The sequence below is a fragment of the Heterodontus francisci genome, chromosome 12 (assembly GCF_036365525.1).
Source record: "Heterodontus francisci isolate sHetFra1 chromosome 12, sHetFra1.hap1, whole genome shotgun sequence".
In the NCBI taxonomy this organism is placed as follows: domain Eukaryota; kingdom Metazoa; phylum Chordata; class Chondrichthyes; order Heterodontiformes; family Heterodontidae; genus Heterodontus; species Heterodontus francisci.
In genome coordinates, this window is record NC_090382.1 from 35,031,654 (window position 1) to 35,052,908 (window position 21,255).

Sequence of the window (21,255 nt, forward strand, 5' to 3'; positions counted from 1 at the left end):
TAAGGCAAATTCTGGTGGCCCCATTGGTCTTTTCTCTTCCGCAAACTTCAAACCGCTTTCAAATCTTTGCAGCCTTTTACTTTATCGGTGATCTGAGAGCAGCTGTTTCCCCAGAAAACAGCCCACTGGCGCCCCCTCTTTCTGGGCTTCTGGTCTTCCTTTCAGCCTTCAGACCTAGGAAAGCTTCTCGTGTTTATCCAGATCAAAAGTCAATATCCCTATGCCTTAACAATTCTCAGAGACCATAAGTCTTGACCATAGCACAGCCACCTGATCCTTTCTTTGTTTCCATGCATTACAAATTGCAACTCCAATCTGCATTTTAGAGCCTCTTGACTCCCTGTTCACAATCTGAGGCAGGGAAAGCAAAACCCATTGTCCTTGGGGTGTTACAACCTTGCAGCCTGCTTTCAAAAGGGTCTTTGATCTGGGTTCCTTGTTCTCATGGTAGTCAAGACCTCCAGCTTGTCGCTGGGCAAATTTTGTGAGGTCACATATTTCCTCCGAGTGTCCATTTTACACTGCAATAAAGATCACTGTTTTTAAAACGTAACCATCCTACAAAATCCAGTGTTTGTAACATCACCTCCCTGGAAATAGAAAAATCGTCACAGTAGAAATTAATTTTATACCAAATTATCAACCTATAACATTGTAAACGTTTCAATCATTAACATTTTGCATATTACACAGGTAACAACAGTATTTGCATATCTCCGAGTTGTTTTCCTCTATTATACCTTTTCTTTAAATTCTGGATAGTTCATCGGCAATTACGTTGTTCTTTCCTGTATTGTGGACAATTTTTAGGGTAAATGGTTGCAACATTAAGTTCCACTGGAATGATCTGGTGTTGGTCTTGAATTTGTCTAAAAACCTTAATGGGTTATGGTCGGTATAAAAGGATATTTCCCTTTGACCATTGTTGACCTATACCCCAAAATGTTGAAGAGTCGAGAAGAGACCTAAAGCCTCCTTTTCAACAGTGGTGTACTAATTTTGATACTTAGTTTTCCAGAGGAGTAGCTGATCGGGTCGTTCAATACCAGCATCATAATCTTGGAGTACCACTGCTCCTACCCCACATCACTGGCATCAATAGCCACTTTAAAGGCTTGCTAAAATTTGGTGTCTCTGGGATGGGTTCATTTATTAAAATGGCCTTTAATTTTTCAGATGCCATTTGACATGATTCTATCCATTAGACCTTCTTGCTTTTTTTTTAACAAATTCATCACTGGGGTAACTACTGTACAGAAGTTACGAACAAGCTTTCGGTAGAAATCTCACATCCCGAGGAATTGTAGTATTTCCTTTTTTGTCTTGGGGACTGGGAAGTCTATTATCACCTGAATCTTAGCTTCTTCAGACAACACCTGACCTTGACCTATGATCTGCCCCTTGCCTTGGGAGTTTGCCTTGGCAAACTCGCTCTTTGCTAAGTTTATTACCAAACTGGCTTTCTGTAACTTGTCAAACGGAGCCTTTGTGTTCAACATGTTCTTCCCAAGTGCCGCTGTACGTCAATATACACAACACAGTTGACATGTGGCTGGTGCATTTTTCATACCAAGCAGCATGACCTTGCATTGAAATGGGCCATCTGGGGTCACGAAAGCATAAACTCTTTTGGCTTTGTTGGTCAAGGGGACTTGCCAATATCCTTTCAGCAAATCAATTTTGCTCAAAAAGGCTGAATTTCCCACTCTCAGTACAATCCTCAAGTTGTGGGATTGGATACGTGTCTGTTGTATTTTTTTTCATGGGATGTGAGCATTGCTGGCAAGGCCAGCATTTGTTGCCCATCCCTAATTGCCCTTGAGAAGTTGATGGTTGTTACTGCATTGATTTTCTGATCAATACAGAATATTTTTTTAACTGTCTGTGCTGCTTCTAAAGCCAATCAGAGAACTCCATCTGCTTTGACTGGGTTCAATTGCATCATTCTTTAGCATATATTGAACCTCTTCTCTGACCTGAGCCAATTTATCAGGATTGAGTCGATAAGGGTTCTGTTTAATAGGTGTGGTTGTTACTCCATCAACCCCATGAATAGCCAAAGGAGTTTGACTTGGTTTATCAGCACATACTGCTTTAAACCATTTTAACAACTCAGCTATGTCCTTTTTATGTTGTTCAGAATGTTCGTGTAGAACTGTTACTAATTTTTCTAATACTTCTGTGTTTGCCAGTTTCACCGCAGGGTGTTCAATTTGAGAGTTCGCGGTCTCTGCCTCTTCATCTAACTCATTAAAAGTAACACTATCCTTATCCTCATCTGGTCTCTGAGGAGGCCTCCACTTCCTCATCAGTATGTCATTTTTAACAATAGCACTCAAGGAATTTCTCAGTCTCCATCTCAATATGCTGCCTGAGATATTTCTTTAAATCAGGATCTGCCTGTTGTGCCTCAGTCAATGACAATCTGCTAAACAATTCAATCTTGCTACTCAAAATTCCTGAAAAAAGATTTCAACCAACCAGACATCTGGCTTGTCCTTTCTAACCACTGACTCTGCCTTATCTTGTTTTTCCCGATGAGCCTGGGACCTAGTTACTATACAACAACCTGGGAACATTCCAGGTAATTTTTCCTGCAAAACTTCAGTTTCAGCAACCTCAACTGGCTTTTCCGAAACTACTGGAAGCGTTAATACTTTATCCCCAGCTAAGTCATTTCCGAGCAACAAATCCGCCCCTTCAATATGCAAGTCGGGTGACTCCCACTGTTACCGGACCAGTTTCTAAATCGCATTTATACAATGGAACGGGTAACTTACCTCCCTCAATGCCCCATACTTGGACTTTCGCATTCATTTAACTACTTGGAGAAAAATTCGCATCCTTTGATACCATTAATGACTGGGCTGCCCCTGTATCTTTAAGCAGAACAATTGGCTTGCCTGTCTTACCAGGCGGATATGGGGACACTTTACCTTTGAACACAAAACTTCTATAACCTTCAGGGACCTGATTTACTTCATCACACAAGAGAGAACCCCTCTGCTCATTATTCAAAATTGCCAAGGCTTGGCAACAACGTCTCCTATTGGGGCATCCATTTTAGGACAGCCTTTTGATAAACCAACCACAGTTACCTCCAAAGCTTTCCCTACTAAAACACACTGTAGGAGCATTGGCCAAGATGATTCAGGCCTTTCCAGAATCATGGCAATTTTCTCAAATGATATAAAGTAGAATTCTACTCCCTCTTCACTAAACTTAGGTTATAAGCTTATATTCTTTGCCAAATTAAAACTGAGGTGTTTCATCTGTGTCATCCTTAATTTCTACCCCGATGCACACCCACCGCTTAGAGATTTTCCAGTCTCGCTTTGTAGTCTGTCAGTTTTTGCATTTCTTGTTCTTGCTTTCTTCCCTTTCTCTTTAGCATTCAAGTTGTGTCATTTCAAATTGTAATTGTCTGTTTCTTTCTCATTTCCTTCCTGCCTCTTTTTTTTCTTCCTGCCTTTTGCCCTTTCTCCTCTTTCCTTTTCTTTTGCCCTTTCTCCTCTTTCCTTTTCTTTTTCCCTTTCTCTTTCCAGTTCCAGTTGCTTCATTTGTATCTGAATTCTAGCTAACTAAATCTGAGAGCTACCAAAATCACACTTCATCTCCTTAGTGTTAAAATGCTGAACTAACACTTCAACAATTTCTGCCTTTTTAGCTTTTGATTTTAAACAAACCCCCATTTGCTCTGCTAAATCCACTGTTAACTGTGTTAAGTCATTGAGAGTCCAATCAAGTAGACATGCTGACTTTTCTTTGAGTACAGCAAAAGTAATTGTGAAATCTTGTTCGTTTAAATTCTAGCAAATTCCGGTGTACCCGTTTTTATAGCCTAATCATGAACGATTCGAATCACGCAAGAGCCCCAAATTTGTTACGACCTTGGTCGAGACTGCTAACTTTAAAATAAGAGATATGAACTTTCCAGTGGCCGATTAAAGAAGTACCCGACAAGATTTAATGTTTGAAGACTTTTACTATAACAACTAAACTAAAAATCAGCATTAACTAAACAGTACTTAGTACGTAACTAATATACTAAATTACAGAGAAAGGTGTTTCCTAGTAACTTACATTTGAAAACCCTTCACCTCATTTATATGTTAGTGTTCTCATCGAAAAAGTATCCTTGCAATTAAAAGTCTCAAACTCCTCCCAGCTGCAATGGGTTGGATCTCCCAGTGCTCTTCTCAAAGCCAATCTCCTGTTTACTCACTTCTTCCAAGCACATTCGACTGGATTTCAGTTAATAAAGCAATTTTTGGTAACTTCGTCGGTCTTTTCTCTTCCACAAACCTTGAGCCTTCAAACTGGGTTCAAATCTTAGCAGCCTTTTGCTGTATCGGTGATTTGAGAGTAGCTGTTTCCCCAGAGAATAGCCCACTGGCCCCTCTCTCTTTCTATAGGCTGCCGGTCTTCCTTTCCTCCTTCAGACCTAAGAAAGCGCCTCGAATTTATCCAGATTAAAAGTCAATAGTCGTTTGCCTTTAACAATGCTCAGAGACTTTAAGCCTGACCATAGCAAAACCACTGGGTTCTTCTGTTGTTTCCAGGTGTTAAAAATTGTAACTGAAATCTGCATTTTAGAGTCTCTGGTTCCCTGTTCACAATCTGTAACTCTGGGAAAGCGAAACCCATTGTCCTTTTGGGTGTTACAACCTTGCACCCTGCTTTCAAAAGGGTCTTTGATCTGGGTTCCTTGTTCTCATGGTAACCAAGACCTCCGGCTTGTCTCGGGGCAGATTTTGTGTGAGGTCACACATTTCCTCCGAATGTCCATTTTACACTGCAATAAAGATCACAGTTTTTAAAACATAACCATACTACAAAATCCAGTGTTCATAACAGGAAAGTTAGTGTAACTTGTGCATTATCTGTTGATATCTTCATTGGAAAGAAATATTTGAATCCAGAATGTGTCCTTGTCTGCAGCGTAAGCATGGGGAGATTATAGCGCACTCATAATTGCTCAAAGCAGGTTTTAAGACTTTAAAAGTTAGAATCTTATGATTTCTTTCCCCCCCACTGCTAGCTTATTTACAAAGATCAAACTACATTCAAAAAAGAGATAGTGGTAAATTGTGTTAAATGATGGAATGTTGAAACAACAACTTCTTCCTAGTTTATCTGCCCTTCCCTTTAACTGTGTGCATCATAGAAACATAGAAAATAGGAGCAGGGGTAGGCCATTCGGCCCTTCGAGCCTGCTCCGCCATTCATTATGATCATGGCTGATCATCCAACTCAGTAGCCTGTTCCCGCTTTCACCCCGTACCCTTTGATCCCTTTTGACCCAAGAGCTATATCTAACTCCTTCTTGAAAACAGTGTTTTGGCCTCAACTGCTTTCTGTGGTAGCGAATTCCACAGGCTCACCACTCTCTGGATGAAGAAATTTCTCCTCATCTCAGTCCTGAAAGGTTTACCCCGTATCCTTAAACTATGACCCCTGGTTCAGGAATCAGTCTGGTAAACCTTTGCTGCACTTCTTCTTATAGCAAGTACATACTTCCTCAGATAAGGAGACTAAAACTGCACACAATATTCCAGGATTGGCCTCACCAAGGCCCTGTTATAATTGCAGCAAGGCATCCCTGCTCCTGTACTCTAATCCTCTCGCTATGAAGGCCAACTTACCATTTGCCTTTTTTACCGCCTGCATGCTTACCTTCAGCGACTGGTGTACGAGAACACCCAGGTCTTGCTGCATATTCTCCCCTCTCAGTTTATAGCCTTTCAGATAATCTGCCTTCCTGTTTTTGCTACCAAAGTGGATAACCTCACATTTATCCACATTATACTGCATCTGCCATGCATTAGCCCACTCACTCAACTTGTCCAAATCGCTCTGGAGCCTCTCTGCATTCCCCTCCCACCCAGTTTTGTGTCATCTGCAAATTTGGAGATATTACATTTAGTTCCCTCATCTAAATCATTAATGTATATTGTGAATAGCTGGGGTCCTGGCACCGATCCCTACGGTACCCCACTAGTCACTGCCTGCCATTCGGAAAAAGACCCATTTATCCCTACTCTTTGTTTACTGTCTGCCAACCAATTTTCTATATATCACAATACACTACCCCCAATGCCATGCGCTTTAATTTTACATGCTAATCTCTGATGTGGAACTTTGTCGAAAGCCTTCTGAAAGTCCAAATAAACCACATCCACTGGCTCCCCCTCATTAACTCTACTAGTTACATCCTCGAAGAATTCTAGTAGATTTGTCAAGCATGATTTCCCTTTCATAAATCCATGCTGACCCTGCCCGATTCTACCACTGTTCTCTAAGTGCTCTGCTATAAAATCTTTGATAATGGACTCTAGAATTTTCCCCACTACCGACGTCAGGCTGACTGGTCTATAATTCCCTGCTTTCTCTTTACCTCCCCTTTTAAATAGTGGGGTTACATTAGCTACCCTCCAATCTGTAGGAACTTTTCCAGAGTCTGTAGAATCTTGGAAGATGACCAAGAATGCGTCCACTATTTCTAGGGCCATTTCTTTAAGTACCCTGGGATGCATACCATCAGGCCCTGGGGATTCATCGGCCTTCAATCCCATCAATTTCCCCAACAGCATTTCTCTACTAATCCTGATTTCTTTCAGTTTAATCTCTCTCACTAAGCTCTGTGTTCCCCAACATTTCTGGTATGATATTTGTGTCCTCCTTTGTGAAGACAGAACCAAAGTATGCATTTAGTTGGTCAGCCATTTCTTTACTCTCCGTAATAAATTCCCCTTTTCTGACTGTCAGGGACCTACATTTGTCTTCACCAATCTTTTTCTCTTCACATACCTATAGAAACTTTTGCAGTCAGTTTTTATGTTCCCCGCAAACTTGCTCTCGTGCTCTATTTTCCCCTTAATCAATCCCTTGGTCCTCCTTTGCTGAATTCTAAACTGCTCCCAATCCTCAGGTCTGTTGTTTTTCCTGGCAAATTTATATTCCTCTTTCTTGGATCTAATGCTATCTCTAATTTCCCTTGTAAGCCATGGTTTGGCTACCTTTCCTGTTTTACTTTTGCGCCAGACAGGGATAAACAATTGTTGTAGTTCATCCATGCGTTCTTTAAATGTTTGCCATTGCCTATCCACCGTCATCCCTTTAAGTAACGTTTCGCAATCCGTCATGGCCAACTCGCGCTTCATACCTTCGTAGTTTCCTTCTTGATGAAGAATTCTATCATGGTCGCTCGTCCCCAAGGGGTCTCGCACCACTAGATTGTCACCATGGCCCCTCACTAGACTCTCCAGTCCCTACTAGTAGTCATACTTCACTATCCCTAAGGAATTGTTCAAATTGCAAGGGAGAACTGAGCCACGAGTCTCTTCTGGTACGACTCAACATTGTTTCCTGGTAAATTGACGGGGATTAGGTTTGTTGTATCCATAAGCTGACTGGGACCAGTAGAATCGTGGTGAAAATGAGAAATGTAATATTTATGTAAGTAACATATTAGTAAGGCCAGGCTCTGGACTTTGATGGCTGAATTTTCTAATATTTTGTTTAATATATTTTGTGTAATGGATGAATTGAATGTGTTCCTGCTGGTTTATGAAATAAGACTATGGCTGATTTCGTAGAATCATAGAAACTTATAGCACACAATGAGGCCATTTGGCCCGTCGTGCCCATGCTGACTCTTTGAAAGAGCATTTGTGCTTAGTCTCCCATTCTTGTTTTTTTTGTCCATAACCCTGTAAGTTCCTTATTCTCAGATACTTGTCCAGCTCCCTTTTAAAATTATTTATAGAATCAGCTTCTACCACCTTTTCGGGTAGTGTTCCAGATCCCAACAACGCTGAAAAAATTTCTTCTCCCCTTTAGGTCTTTGCCAATGATTTTAAATCTATGACCTCTGGTTTATTGACCCACTCACCAGAGGCAGTAGTTTTTCTCTCTCAAAATCTCTTGTCATCTTAAAGACCTCTATTAGGTCACATTTTAATCTTCAGTTCCAAGGAGAACAGCCCTAATTTACCAAACTCTCATAACTGATGTCTCTCTTCCTTGGGAACATCTGGTAAACCTGCTCTGTACCCTTTTCCTCTACATCTTGCCTGAAATGTGGTGCCCAGTATAGTCCACAATACTTCAGAGGCTTAACCAGTGATTTATAAAGTTCCAGCATGGTCTCTTGGCTTTTATGTTCTATTCCTCTATTTATAAACCCAAGTAACACAAATGCTTAATTACGCCACCTTTATCAACTTGCGCTGCCACCTTTAAGTATTTTTGTATATAGACACCAAGATCTCTCTGCTCACCTCCACTTCTGAAAATGGTGCTATTTATAGTGTACTATCTCTTTATTAGTTCTCCCAAAGTGCATCACTTCACACTTCTGCATTACCATCTGCTATGCTCCTTCCCATTTCACCATCCTCACAGAATAACAGAATTGTTATAGCGCAGAAGGAGGCCATTTGGCCCGTCACATCTGCACCGGCGCTCCAAAGGAGCAGTTCACCTAGTGCCAGTCCTCTGCCTTCTGCCCATAACCCTGCACATTCTTCCTTTTCATATAACAGTCTAATTCCCTTTTGATTGCTTCAATTGAACCTACCTCTACCACTAGCTGCGTGAAAACGTTTTTCCTCATGTCGCTTTTGCCAATCAATTTAAATCTGTGCCCTCTCATTCTCGATCCTGTCACGAGTGGGAGCAGTTTCGCCCTATCTACTCTGTCCGCACCCTCATGATTTTGAATACCTTGATTAAATCTCCTCTCAGCCTTTTCTTCTCCAAGGAAAGCAGTTCCAACTTCTCCAATCTGTCTTCATAACTGAAGTTCCTCGTCCTTGGAGCCATTCTGATGAATCTTTTCTGCACCCTCTCTAATGCCTTCACATCCTTCCTAAAGTGCTGCACCCAGAACTGGACGCAATACTGCAGCTGAGGCCGAACTAGTGTCTTATACAAGTTCAACATAACCTCCTTGCTCTTGTACTCTGCACCCCTATTAATAAGACTGCATTTGTTGACAACGCGAACAGTAGGTGGCGCTGTTTTGGCACATGCGCAAATACAGCATGTGCCACGAAAACGTCACAGATTGCGACTGTAGCAGCTGCCAGGACTAAAGATGGCGCTGCTCAAAGAATCACACAGAGGAAACCTAACCAACACGTGGCAGTATACAATGGCCGGAGTGAGAGAGCAGCACGGGGGCCGGGAAGAGCAGCGGGGGGGGAAGGGAGGAAGGAAAGAGAGAGAGAGGGGGGGGGGAAAGAGAGAGAGAGGGGGGGGGGGGAAAGAGAGAGAGAGGGGGGGGGGGGAAAAGAGAGAGAGGGGGGGGGGGAAAAGAGAGAGAGAGGGGGGGGGGGGGAAGAGAGAGAGGGGGGGGGGAAAAGAGAGAGTGAGGGGGGGGGAAAAGAGAGTGAGGGGGGGGGGAAAAGAGAGAGAGAGGGGGGGGAAAAGAGAGAGAGAGGGGGGGGAAAAGAGAGAGAGAGGGGGGGGGAAAAGAGAGAGAGGGGGGGGAAAAGAGAGAGAGAGAGAGGGGGGGAAAAGAGAGAGAGAGGGAGGGGGGGGAAAAGAGAGAGAGAGGGAGGGGGGGGAAAGAGAGAGAGAGGGAGGGGGGGGAAAAGAGAGAGAGAGGGAGGGGGGGGAAAAGAGAGAGAGAGGGAGGGGGGGGAAAAGAGAGAGAGAGGGAGGGGGGGGAACAGAGAGAGAGAGAGGGGGGGGGGAACAGAGAGAGAGAGGGGGGGGGGGAACAGAGAGAGAGAGGGGGGGGGGGGAACAGAGAGAGAGAGAGGGGGGGGGAAAAGAGAGAGAGAGAGGGGGGGGAAAAGAGAGAGAGAGAGGGGGGGGGAACAGAGAGAGAGAGAGGGGGGGGGGGAACAGAGAGAGAGAGAGAGGGGGGGTGGGGGGAGCAGCGGAGCGGAAGAGGAGTGCCTTTTTCTGTGCATGCGCCAGAAACACAACAGCAAAAGACTTACCGGCCAGTCCCTGGACCCGGCGACACCAAGGTCTTCGCACACTCGCTCCCCGCAGCTCTCTACGGCCTCTCGCTTCAGAGCAGCTTACAACAGGGACTGGAGAACATGCGGTGCCCCAGACAATGGAAATGTTTTCAGAGCAGCTTACAACAGGGACTGGAGAACATGCGGTGCCCCAGACAATGGAAATGTTTTCAAAGCAACTTACAAAGGCAGAGCAACTTACCTTGGAACAATCTCCTGTGTCTAATAAAAATGAAGCAAGTCTCCAAAACGACTAGGAATAATTCAGATAAAATGCGAGAAAATGCCCGACAAAACCTCTCCTCCTTCCACTTTCAAAAAGTCGCGCCGAAGCTTTGATGCATGCGTGAATATCCAAAGATTGACGCATGCGCAGAGGCCAACCTGGCGCGTTGCCCGAGGAAGACGACATAACGCGATGACGTCATCGCATGCGCAAAGCATCCGTGGCAAGCCGGACCACAGCGCATGCGCAGAGGGCAGGAGACCGTCTGCGCATGTGCGCACCGCGGCGCATCCTGATGACGTCGGCGATGACGAAGCGTTGTCATGAATCACTTTGTATTAATAAAGCCCAGGATACAGTATGCTCTATTAACCGCGCTCTCAACCTGTCCTGCCTTCAATGACTTATGCACACATACACTCAGGTCTCTCTGCTCCTGCACATCCTTTGGAATTATGCCATTTATTTTATATTGTCTCTCCATGTTCTTCCTACCAAAATGTATCACTTCACATTTCTCCGCCTTGAACTTCATCTGCCACCTGTCTGCCCATTCCACCAACTTGTCTTTGTCCTTTTGAAGTTCTATGCCATCTTCCTCACAGTTCATAATGCTTCCAAGTTTTGTATCATCTGCAAACTTTGAAATTGTGCCCTGTACACCGAGGTCTAGGTTGTTAATATATATCAGGAAAAGCAAGGACCCCAACACAGATCCCTGGGGAACTCCACTACAAGCCTTTCTCCAGCCTGAAAAACATCCATTAACCACTAATCTTTTCTTTCTGTCACTCAGCCAATTCCATATCCATGTTCCTACTGTCCCTTTTATTCCATGAACTGTAACTTTACTCACAAGTCTGTTGTGTGGCACTGTATCAAGTCCCTTTTGGAAGTCCATGTACATCAACTGCATTTCCCTCATCAACCCTCTTTTACCTCTTCAAAAAGCTCCTGCAAGTTAGTTAAACATGATTTTCCCTTAAGAAATCCATGCTGGCTTTCTTTAGTTAACCTGCATTTGTCCATGTGACAATTAATTTTGTCCAGGAGCAATCTTTCTAGAAGTTTCCTCACCACAGAAGTTAGATTGACTGGTCTGGCTTATCTTTTTTTGAACAAAGGTGTAAACATTTGCAATTCTCCAGTCCTCTGGCACCTCCCTGAGGTCTAAGGAAGACTGAAAAATTATGGCCAGTGCATCCATAATTTCCACTCACTTCCCTCAGTGTCCTTGGATGCATCTCATCGGGTCCTGGTGCCTGATCCACTTTAAGTACAGACAGCCTGTCCAACACCACCACCTTATCAATTCTAAACCATTTTAGTGTCTGAATGACCTCCTCTTTCGCAATTCCCTGGATTGCATCTTCTTCCTTGGTAAAGAATGATGCAAAATATTCATTTAATACTTCAGCTATGCCTTCTGTCTCCATGTGTAAATCCCCTTGTTGTTCCCTAATCAACCCCACTCCTCCTTTTACCACCCTTTTACTATTAGTAGTCTATAGAAAACTTTGGGATTCCCTTTTATGTTAGCTGCTCCGTCTTTGCTTCTTTTATTTACTTTTTCACTTCCCCTCTGAACCTTCTTTATATTCAGCCTGGTTCTCAATAGTTTTCTCTATCTAGCATCTGTCATAAACACACTTTTTCATCTTTATCTTAATCTCTATCTCTTTTGTTATCCAGGGAGCTCTGGATTTGTTTACCCCTTCGAGGGAACATACCTTGACTATGCTCGAACTATCTCTTTTTTGAAGGTAGCCCATTTCTTCAGCTTCCGTTTCTCCTGCAAACCTTTGACTCCAGTTTATTCGTCCCAGATCCCTCCCTCCCCATTGAAGTTGGCTTTGCTCCAGTTAATAATTCTTACTCTGGATTGTTCTTTGTCCTTTTCCATAGTCAGCCTAAACCTTATGATACAATGATCGCTGTCCCCTAAATGTTCGCCTACTGACACTTGATCCACTTAGCCCACCTCATTCCCAAGAACCAGGTCTGGCAGTGCCTCCTTTCTCGTTGGACTAGAAACACACTGCTGTAGAAAATTTTCCTGAACACGTACTAGGAACTCTTGCCCCTCACTGCCCTTTACACAACTATTATCTCAGTGCATGTTTGGATAATTAAAGTCCTGCATTATAACTACCCTATAATTTTTGCACCTCAAATTCCCTTGCAAATTTGTTCCTCTACATCCTTCCCACTCGGCCTATAAACAACACCGAGCAATGTAACTGCACCTTCTTTGTTCCTTAGCTTTAGCCAAATTGATTCTCTCCCCAATCCCTCTGGGACATCCTTTTTCTTCAGCACTGCAATGCTCTCAGTCAATACTGCCACCCCTCCCCCCTTTTTCCCTTTCATATCTTTTCTGAAGACTTTGTATCTAGGAATATTTAATACCCGGTTTTGCCCTCCTTTGAGCTCGGTCTCTGTTATAGCCACATCATATTTCCACATGCTAATCTGTGCCTATAACTCACCAATCTTGTTAACAACACCCCTTGCATTCACATATATGCACATTAATCCTGATTTAGACATTAATATTTTCTCGCTTACTCTGGCTCTACCTAATTTATTATTTTCTACTCTAATGCTGTCTATCTCTGCCAGTATTCTGTACACCTTGGTATTCCTCTCTGACATTTCCTCCTAGTTCCGACACCCCTGCCAAGTTATCCTGAAATCTGTAACTGTCTTCACTGTCTACCGCTTTGGCATTATCTGCAGACTTTACAGTGCTGCTCCTTCACCTGAATCTAGGTCATTTTTAAAAATTGAAAAGAATAATGGACACAAAATTGACCCTTGGAGAAGACTGCTGCAGACCACCTCCCAGTCTGGAAAAATATCCGTCCACCACCACAGTTTGCTTCCTGTGACTGAGCTGATTTTGTATCTATACTGCTACTTTCCCCTTAATTCCATGAAACTCGATCTTCTTAATAAACCTCCTGTGTGTCACTTTGTCGAATGCCTTCCTAAAGTCCATATGCGTCTACTGCACCATCTTGTCAGCATTCTGTGTTACCGTATCAAAGAATTCACAGAAACTAGACACAATTTGCCTTTCCCAAATCCATGCTGGCTCTTCTTGGTTAACCTATGCCTTTTCATACAAAAGTTTATTTTGTCCCTGATAATGATTTCCAATAACTTCATCACCAATGTTAGGCCGGCTGGCCTGTAGTTTCCTGGCCTGTCCCTTTCTTGAGTAGTGGTATAACATTAGCAACTCTCCAGTACTCTGGCAGTATTACTGTATCCAACGATTGATAGATTTGTAACCAATGCCTCTGCTATTTCCACCTTTGCTTCTTTCAGCAACCTAGGAAGTCATAGAGTCATAGTTATACAGCACAGAAACAGGCCCTTCGGCCCATGATGTCCGTGCTGGCCATCAAGCACCTAACTATTCTAATCCCATTTTCCAGCACTTGGCCTGTATGCTATGGCGTTTCAAGTGCTCATCTAAATATGAAGTATTCTATTTGGACCATGTGGCTTAACAGCTTTCAGCAATGTCACAGAGTCATTAATGGCATAGAAGGGGGCCATTCGGCCCATCGAGTGCATGCCGGCTCTCCACGGAGCAATCCAATCAGTCCCACTGCCCCGCTCGATCCCTGTAGCCCTGCAATTTTATTTCCATCAAGTTCCCATCCAATTTCCTTTTGAAATCATTGTCTCTGCTTCCACCAACCTCATGGGCAGCAAGTTCCAGGTCATTACCACTCGCTGCGTAAAAAGTTCTTCCTCATGTGCCCCTGGATCTCTTGCCCAAAACGTTCAATCTGTGTCCCCTAATGCTTGTACAAACAGTTAATGGGAACAGTTTTTCCTTGTCTAACTTATCTAAGCCTGTTATAATCTTCTACACCTCTATCAAATCTCCCTTCAATCTCCTTTGCTCCAGGGAGAACAACCCCAATGTTCATATTTTTAGTCTGTCTTCTCTCTCTTACTTTCCTGTCCATAAGTTTCTCCTCTTTTCATGTAATGTTGCTATCATCTGCTTCCTTTGTGAAGACAGATGCAAAGTACTCATTTCAAACTAGGCATGTCCTCTGCCTCTACACGAAGATTTTGCTTTGGATCCTTAATGTGCCCAACTTTTTCCCTAGCTAGCTATTTTCACTTTCTATGTGTATAAAATGTTTTGGGATCCAATTTAAAGTTGCTTGCTAATCTTTTCTCATAACCTCTCTTTGCCTCCCATATTAATTTTTTCAATTTTCTCCTGTACTTTACATAATCTTCCTGGTTAATTTAATCTTGTGCTGACATTTGTCATAAGCTTCCTTTTTCTGTTAACTTTTATTTTCTTTGTCATACAGGGTGCATTAGCTTTGGGTGCTCTACCTTTTCCCTTCAATGGGGTAATGCCTAGTTTGTACCTAAACTATCTCTTCCCTAAACGCCTTCAATTGCTCTGTTACTGCTTTCCCTTGCAATCAATCGTCTTTTTCAATCTACCTTTCTTAAATTAGCTCTTCCCCAATTGAACATTTTTACTTTCAGTATTATCTGATCTCTTCCTGTAATTCCCCGTAACTAAATTATGTTGTGGTAGCTGTTAGTTAGATGATCTCCTATGGTAACACACTCCATTTGCCGTACTTCATTTCCCAAAATCGAATCCAACACTCTTTTCCTTTTTGGACTGGAAACATTTTAATCGAGAAAGTTCTCCTGTATACATCAGAAATTCCTTCCCTACCTTTAGCACTATGCTTTTCCCAGTCTGTGTTGGGGTAGTTAAAATATATGAATATTACTGCGTGCTTTTGTTGTATGCCTTTTGAAATGTGCCAACAAATTTGCTCATATGTTTCCTTTTCACTGTTTGGAGCTCTATTTAAAAAAAACTCCAAACAATAGGGTGGCGCAGTGGTTAGCACCGCAGCCTCACAGCTCCAGGGACCCGGGTTCGATTCCGGGTACTGCCTGTGTGAAGTTTGCAAGTTCTCCCTGTGTCTGCGTGGATTTTCTCCGGGTGCTCCGGTTTCCTCCCACAAGCCAAAAGACTTGCAGGTTGATAGGTAAATTGGCCATTATAAAAAAATTGTCACTAGTATAGGTAGGTGGTAGGGAAATATAGGGACAGGTGGGGATGTTTGGTAGGAATATGGGATTAGTGTAGGATTAGTATAAATGGGTGGTTGATGTTCGGCACAGACTCGGTGGGCCGAAGGGCCTGTTTCAGTGTTGTATCTCTAATCTAATATAACAGCTGTTTCTCAACTCTAGCCAAAGAGATTCAGTTCGAGAACCATCTAGTATATCCTTTCTATTTAGAACCGTAACATCATCCATTATCAATACTGCCACCCCCACCCCCACTTTTTCCTTCTCTATCATTCCTGCATCCTTGGTAACCAGGAATATTAAAAACTTTCTGGCCTTGTTTGAGCCGTGTCTTTTAATGCAACCACTTCATAATCCCATATAATTATGTGGCTGCAGCTCACCAGTTACACTACAGACATTGATGTACGTATAACTTAATACCTTCTTTGTCACTTTCGCTATTTTTCCTAATCTAGTCCCTAGAATTTTTGGAATATTTCTAATTTACTGCTGTATGCTGTATATATCTCTGTCCTCTAATCTAATTTCTGCTCCTTTCTACTATTTTCTGGTTCCCCCTCCCCCTGACAAATTTATTTAAACCCTCTCCAACAGTACTAGTTAAACTCAGCAAGAGTTAGGCTTGGGTGTAAGCTGACAATTTCTGTTGCCTTAATTATGCTCTCCCTTCCCTAGGGCAAACAAATCCAGACCCCCCTGGATGACAAAAGAGGTAGAGATTAAGATAAAGAAGAAAAAGTGTGCTAATGACAAATATCAGGTAGAAAATACTATTAAGAACTAGGCTGAATATAGACAGTCCAGAGGGGAAGTGAAAAAGCAAAGAGAGAGCACGAAAAGAGACTGGCAGCTAGCATTAAAGGAAATCCCAATGTTTTCTATAAGCATATAAGTAGTAAAAGGACGGTAAAAGGAGGAATGAGGCCGATTAGGGACCATAAAGGGGATTTACACATGGAGGCAGAGGGCATAGGTGAGGTATTAAATGAATACTTTACCAAGGAAGAAGGTGCAACCCAGGCAATGTTGAAAGAGGAGGTAAGTCAGACACTAGAGGGGTTTAAAATTGATGAAGTATTGGATAGGCTGTCTGGACTTAAAGTGGATAAGGCACCAGGACCAGATGAGATGCATCCAAGGATACTGAGGGGAGTGAGGGTGGAAATCGCGGAGGCACTGATCATAATTTTTCTGTCTTCCTTAAACTCGAGTGGTGCCAGAGGACTGGAGAATTGCAAACGTTACACCCTTGTTCAAAAAGAGTGTAAAGATCAGCTCAGCAACTACAGGCCAGTCAGTTTAATTTCAGTGGTGGGAAACTTCTAGAAAAAATAATTCTGGCCAAAATTAATAGTCACATGGACAAATGTGAGTTAATTAAGGAAAGGCAGCATGGATTTCTTAAGGGGAAATCATGATAAACTGACTTGCTGGAATTCTTTGAGGAGGTAACAGAGTGTTGATGGCAATACTGTTTATGTGGTGTAAATGGACTTTCAAAAGGCATTTGATATAGTGCCATACAACAGACTTGTGAGCAAATGTGTAGCTCATGGGATAAGAGGGATGGCAGCAACATGGATACAAAATTGGCGAGTGACAGGAAACAGAGTAGTGGTTAATGAATGTTTTTCAGCCTGGAGGAAGGTTTGTATTGGAGTTCCCCAGGGATCAGTGTTGGGACCGTTGCTTTTCCTGATGTATATTAATGACCTAGACCTTGGTGTACAGGGCACAATTTTGAAGTCTGCAGATGATACGAAACTTGGAAGCATTGCGAACTGTGAGGAGGATAGTATAGAGCGTCAAAAGGATAAGTTGGTGGAATGGGTGGGCAGGTGGCAGATGAAGTTCAATGCAGAGAAATATGAAGTGATACATTTTGGTAGGAAGAACACGGAGAGACTATATAAAATAAAAAGTACAATTCTAAAAGGGGTGCAGAAGCAGAGGGACCTAGGTGTATACGTGCATAAGTCATTGAAGGTGGCAGGACAGGTTGCGAGAGCAGTTAATAAAGCATACAATATCCTGGACTTTATTAATAGGGGCATAGATTACAAGAGCAAGGAAATTATGTTTAACTTGTATAAGACACTAGTTCGGGCTCAGCTGCAGTATTGCATCCAGTTTTGGGTGTCGCACTTGCGGGAAGACTTGAGGGCATTGACAAGAGTACAGAAAAGATTCATGGGAATGGTTCCAGGGATGAGGAACTTTAGTTATGAAGATAGATTGGAGAAGTTAGGTCTGTTTTCCTTGGAGAAGAGAAGGCTGAGATGTGATTTGATCGAGGTATTCAAAATCGTGAGGGGTCTGGACAGAGTGGATAGAGAGAAACTGTTCCCACTCATGAAAGAATCGAGAATGAGGGGGCACAGATTTAATTTGGTTAAAGAAGTAAAAGTGACACAAGGAAAAAAATTTTCACGCAGCAAGTGGTTAAGGTCTGGAATGCACTGCCTGAGATTGTGGTGGAGGCACGTTCAATTGAAGCATTCAAAAGGGAATTAGGCAGTTATATGAAAAGGAAAAATGTGCAGGGTTATGGGGAGAAGGCGGGGGAATGGAACTGAGGGAATTACTCCTACAGAGAGCAGGTGCGGACACGATGGGCCGAATGGTGGCCTCCTGCACTGTAACGATTCTGTATTTGGTTAATCATGCCGCGCAGTTTTCCTCAGTGGCCATAACCATTGCTTGAATTTTAGAAAAATTAACGTATAATACTGCGGGTATATAAGCATGATACGAACAAAGGAAAGAATGACAGGAAAAGGCCATCAGGTCCATTGAGCCTACCTCACACAGTCATAATGTCGTAGCGTCATGATTTACAACAACTGCCACCTGCCAATAGCTGTCTGATCTCCTCAGGCAACAAAAGCAGACTAAAGCCCCAAGGCTAATCAAAACTAATCAAGGAGAAAATGTTGACCACAATTTATGTTATCATTTTTCCTGTTTTATATGCTGTGATCAATGCCCCAGCCAGCAACCAATACATCTCTATTTGACAGGTTCATAATGAATCTGCACAGACTGCAGGCACAAGCAGCTTGTTCTGTGGGCCTACTATCCTCTGGGAATAGAAGTACCTCCTGACCTCTCACCTTGTTATGCCATTATCAACTTAAACACAAAACCCCAATCTTTCCTGACCTATCTAATTTAAATAATCTATCTATCTAGACACAGACTCCACAGCCATTAGACAGACTATGTATTTAACTTATGGCTCAAGGTTTCTGATTGGTTCTCATCCAAAATTAATGTTAGGTTGGATCCATTTGAGCCTTGCAAGTAGTTGTAGTTTCAAGCAAATGATCTGTTCATCCGAATTCATGAATGATTCTGGTGTCTGAAATATAGGTGGAAATTTTAAAATGTTGTTAATTATGTCTAATTGTACTGTGTGTGTTGAAATTCTCCTTGTTTAAGCTTGTAAATATTTTAGTGAGCCTAGTAGATGCTGATTGAATATTCCATTGTGGAATTGACTGTTTTACTCTTACTTCAAGAACAACTGGCATGGAAGCGAGCTGTACGTGGCATTCGTGAGATGTGTGATGCATGTGAAACAACTCTCTTTAACATCCACTGGGTCTGTCGTAAATGTGGTTTTGGTGTGTGCCTCGACTGCTACAGGATGAGGAAGGGTCAACCACCACAAGGTATGGTAAACCTGTGAATACAAGGGCTTATTAAACCGTTAAGTTGGAGGGATTGTATCCAAAACTGTGGTAAAACAGTGCCTTTTATGGTGACCACAGGTAGATTTTGTGCAACTAACTATACAGGTGAATGGCCTAATTACTTAGCATACACTTAGTACAGAGAACGAAGGCACTAACTGCAGGATAGCAAAACATTTTAACCATAGTGTGCTCTGCTCTCAGTAAAACTTTAAATATCCTGTTTTCAGAATTTAGTAAAACTTGCATCTCGTATACTGTTGTGCTAGCAAGAGGGTTGAGAAATTAAGAGCAATATCACAACTTCATGGAGCAACAGGCTACCTATCAAGGAAAAGAGAGAGAAATACTGGCTGCAGGAATAAGAGTCGCAGTTTTGGGGCATTCTATAACTGAGTGTTAGCCTGCTTTGCAGCTGTGACTGCAAGTCTTGAATGGTATGTTGTCTTCCGGGTGTCAGGGTAAGGCACATCTGAACGGTGGAAAAACTTCTGAAAAGGGAGTGGGATCAGCTGAAAGTCCAGGTTCATGTAGGATCCAATAACATGAGAAGGAGAGTAGGATGGGGATCTTGCAGAGTAAGTTTGAGAAGTTGATTCGAGATAAAAGTACAAGACTTGAGGGTAGTCATCTGGGCATTACCGCCGATGCTGGTCAAGTTGTAGAGAAACAAATTGGATGTGAACTTGTGGCTAGCAAGGTGGTGTGGAAGAAACAATTATCCTTGATTTTAATTGCTCCGCCATTGGTAGCAATGTCTTCAATTGCCCAGACCCTAAGCTCTGGACCTCACTCCCAAAATCTCTCCAGCTCTCTTTCCTAAACCAGTGGTTCTCAGACCACCTACCTGTCCTACGCTACGTGCTTTCACTTGCCATCACAAAAAAACTCATCAGAATTAATGGGAACTTAAGGAAACTATAAATATTTTGCTGCTTTTTCACTACTAAATGTAATTAATTTATCTGCATTAATTTTTTAAATACCATAAGTAAATTATTAATTCATGCCAGAAACTAAAGTATAGACATTTTAATATTGTGGACATTAATACTGCAAGAGAACATGGTTGTTTGCAACATTCTAATTTCATAAAATATGACAATAATTTCTTTGAGGAACTGATACTTACCTTATATCTATATTAATCAAACAAAATCAACAGAAAGATAAATCATGTTTATAAAACAATACTGATGCTTGCTCTTATGACTACTCATGCCACACATGCAGGAGCCAGTCCAGTTGCATGATGTCACACGAATGGTGGGGATGAGGGTTCTGGCCTGCTGTATCATACGGCCTCAGCCATGGCATTGTGCATCAGTGACTTGCATTTTGGACCAGCCTGTGGACCACACTTTGAGAACCACTGCCATAAACCCTCTCCTTAACCCTCTCCTTAAGCCGATCCTTGAAACCAAGCTGTCCTAATATCACTTTATGTAGCTTTAGTATCCGGTTTTGTTCGCTAACACTCCTTTGAGCCACTTTGGAACGTTTTACGATATTAAAGGCGCTGTATAAATGCATGTTTCAGTTGCAGCAGTTGGTTCAGATTTCTCGGACATTGTAAAAAGTACAGGAACAAGTGGAAGCTGTATCGGCAAGCAGCTTTCACCTGAATCAGACCGTTGCCAGTATCCTGGCAGAGATGGTAGTTTGATGATGAGGCCAAAGGCAGATTTACACTAGTAAAGTGATGGTGACACTGACGGAGCATTCCTAGAAAAAGTGAAAATAAAGATGGAGGTAGGAAAGATGCAGAAGCTAGATTAATATTATAGATATAGATAGCTGTTCAAGTGCAGAGCATTAGATAATAAATTAAGTGAACACGCAGCCCAGGGAATGGGCAAAACTAGTCATGTCAAAGGCAGTTGGACAAAAGTAAAGCACAGGCCCAGATGAATGTGATGTATTAATATTCCAGCAAAACATTTGATGCTGTTTGGAGCTGGAGGCAAAAGCAAAGCTGTCTGCTGAAGCTACTGAGTGTGTTTCCGAACAATTGGGAATGGATAAATCAAATATAAAGAATCTGAATAGGTTGGGAAGGTGGTCTGGTGCCCAGCATTTACTTTGGACAAAGACAGGGTAATGAGATCAGTGAAGAGAAATCAACTAAGTGACTGAATTATAGAATACCCTGCAGGAGAGGGATCTCAGGGTATTGTTGGGTAGTTTACTGAAACCAAACATGCTTTATGTGGCAATAGAAGGCAAAGCAGAAGGGTAGAGCAGAAATCCCAGAGAT

The 21,255-nt window shown here is 42.4% G+C and overlaps 1 protein-coding gene across 1 annotated transcript in view; it reads left to right on the forward strand.

Annotated features, from left to right (window-relative positions):
• Nucleotides 1-21,255, forward strand: part of kdm3b (lysine (K)-specific demethylase 3B) — a 162,219-nt gene that overhangs the window by 108,642 nt on the left and 32,322 nt on the right. Inside the window, exon 13 of the mRNA XM_068043302.1 lies at nucleotides 18,825-18,977. Within this exon, the coding sequence (XP_067899403.1) occupies nucleotides 18,825-18,977 (153 nt within the window). The remainder of the gene's footprint in view (nucleotides 1-18,824; nucleotides 18,978-21,255) is intronic.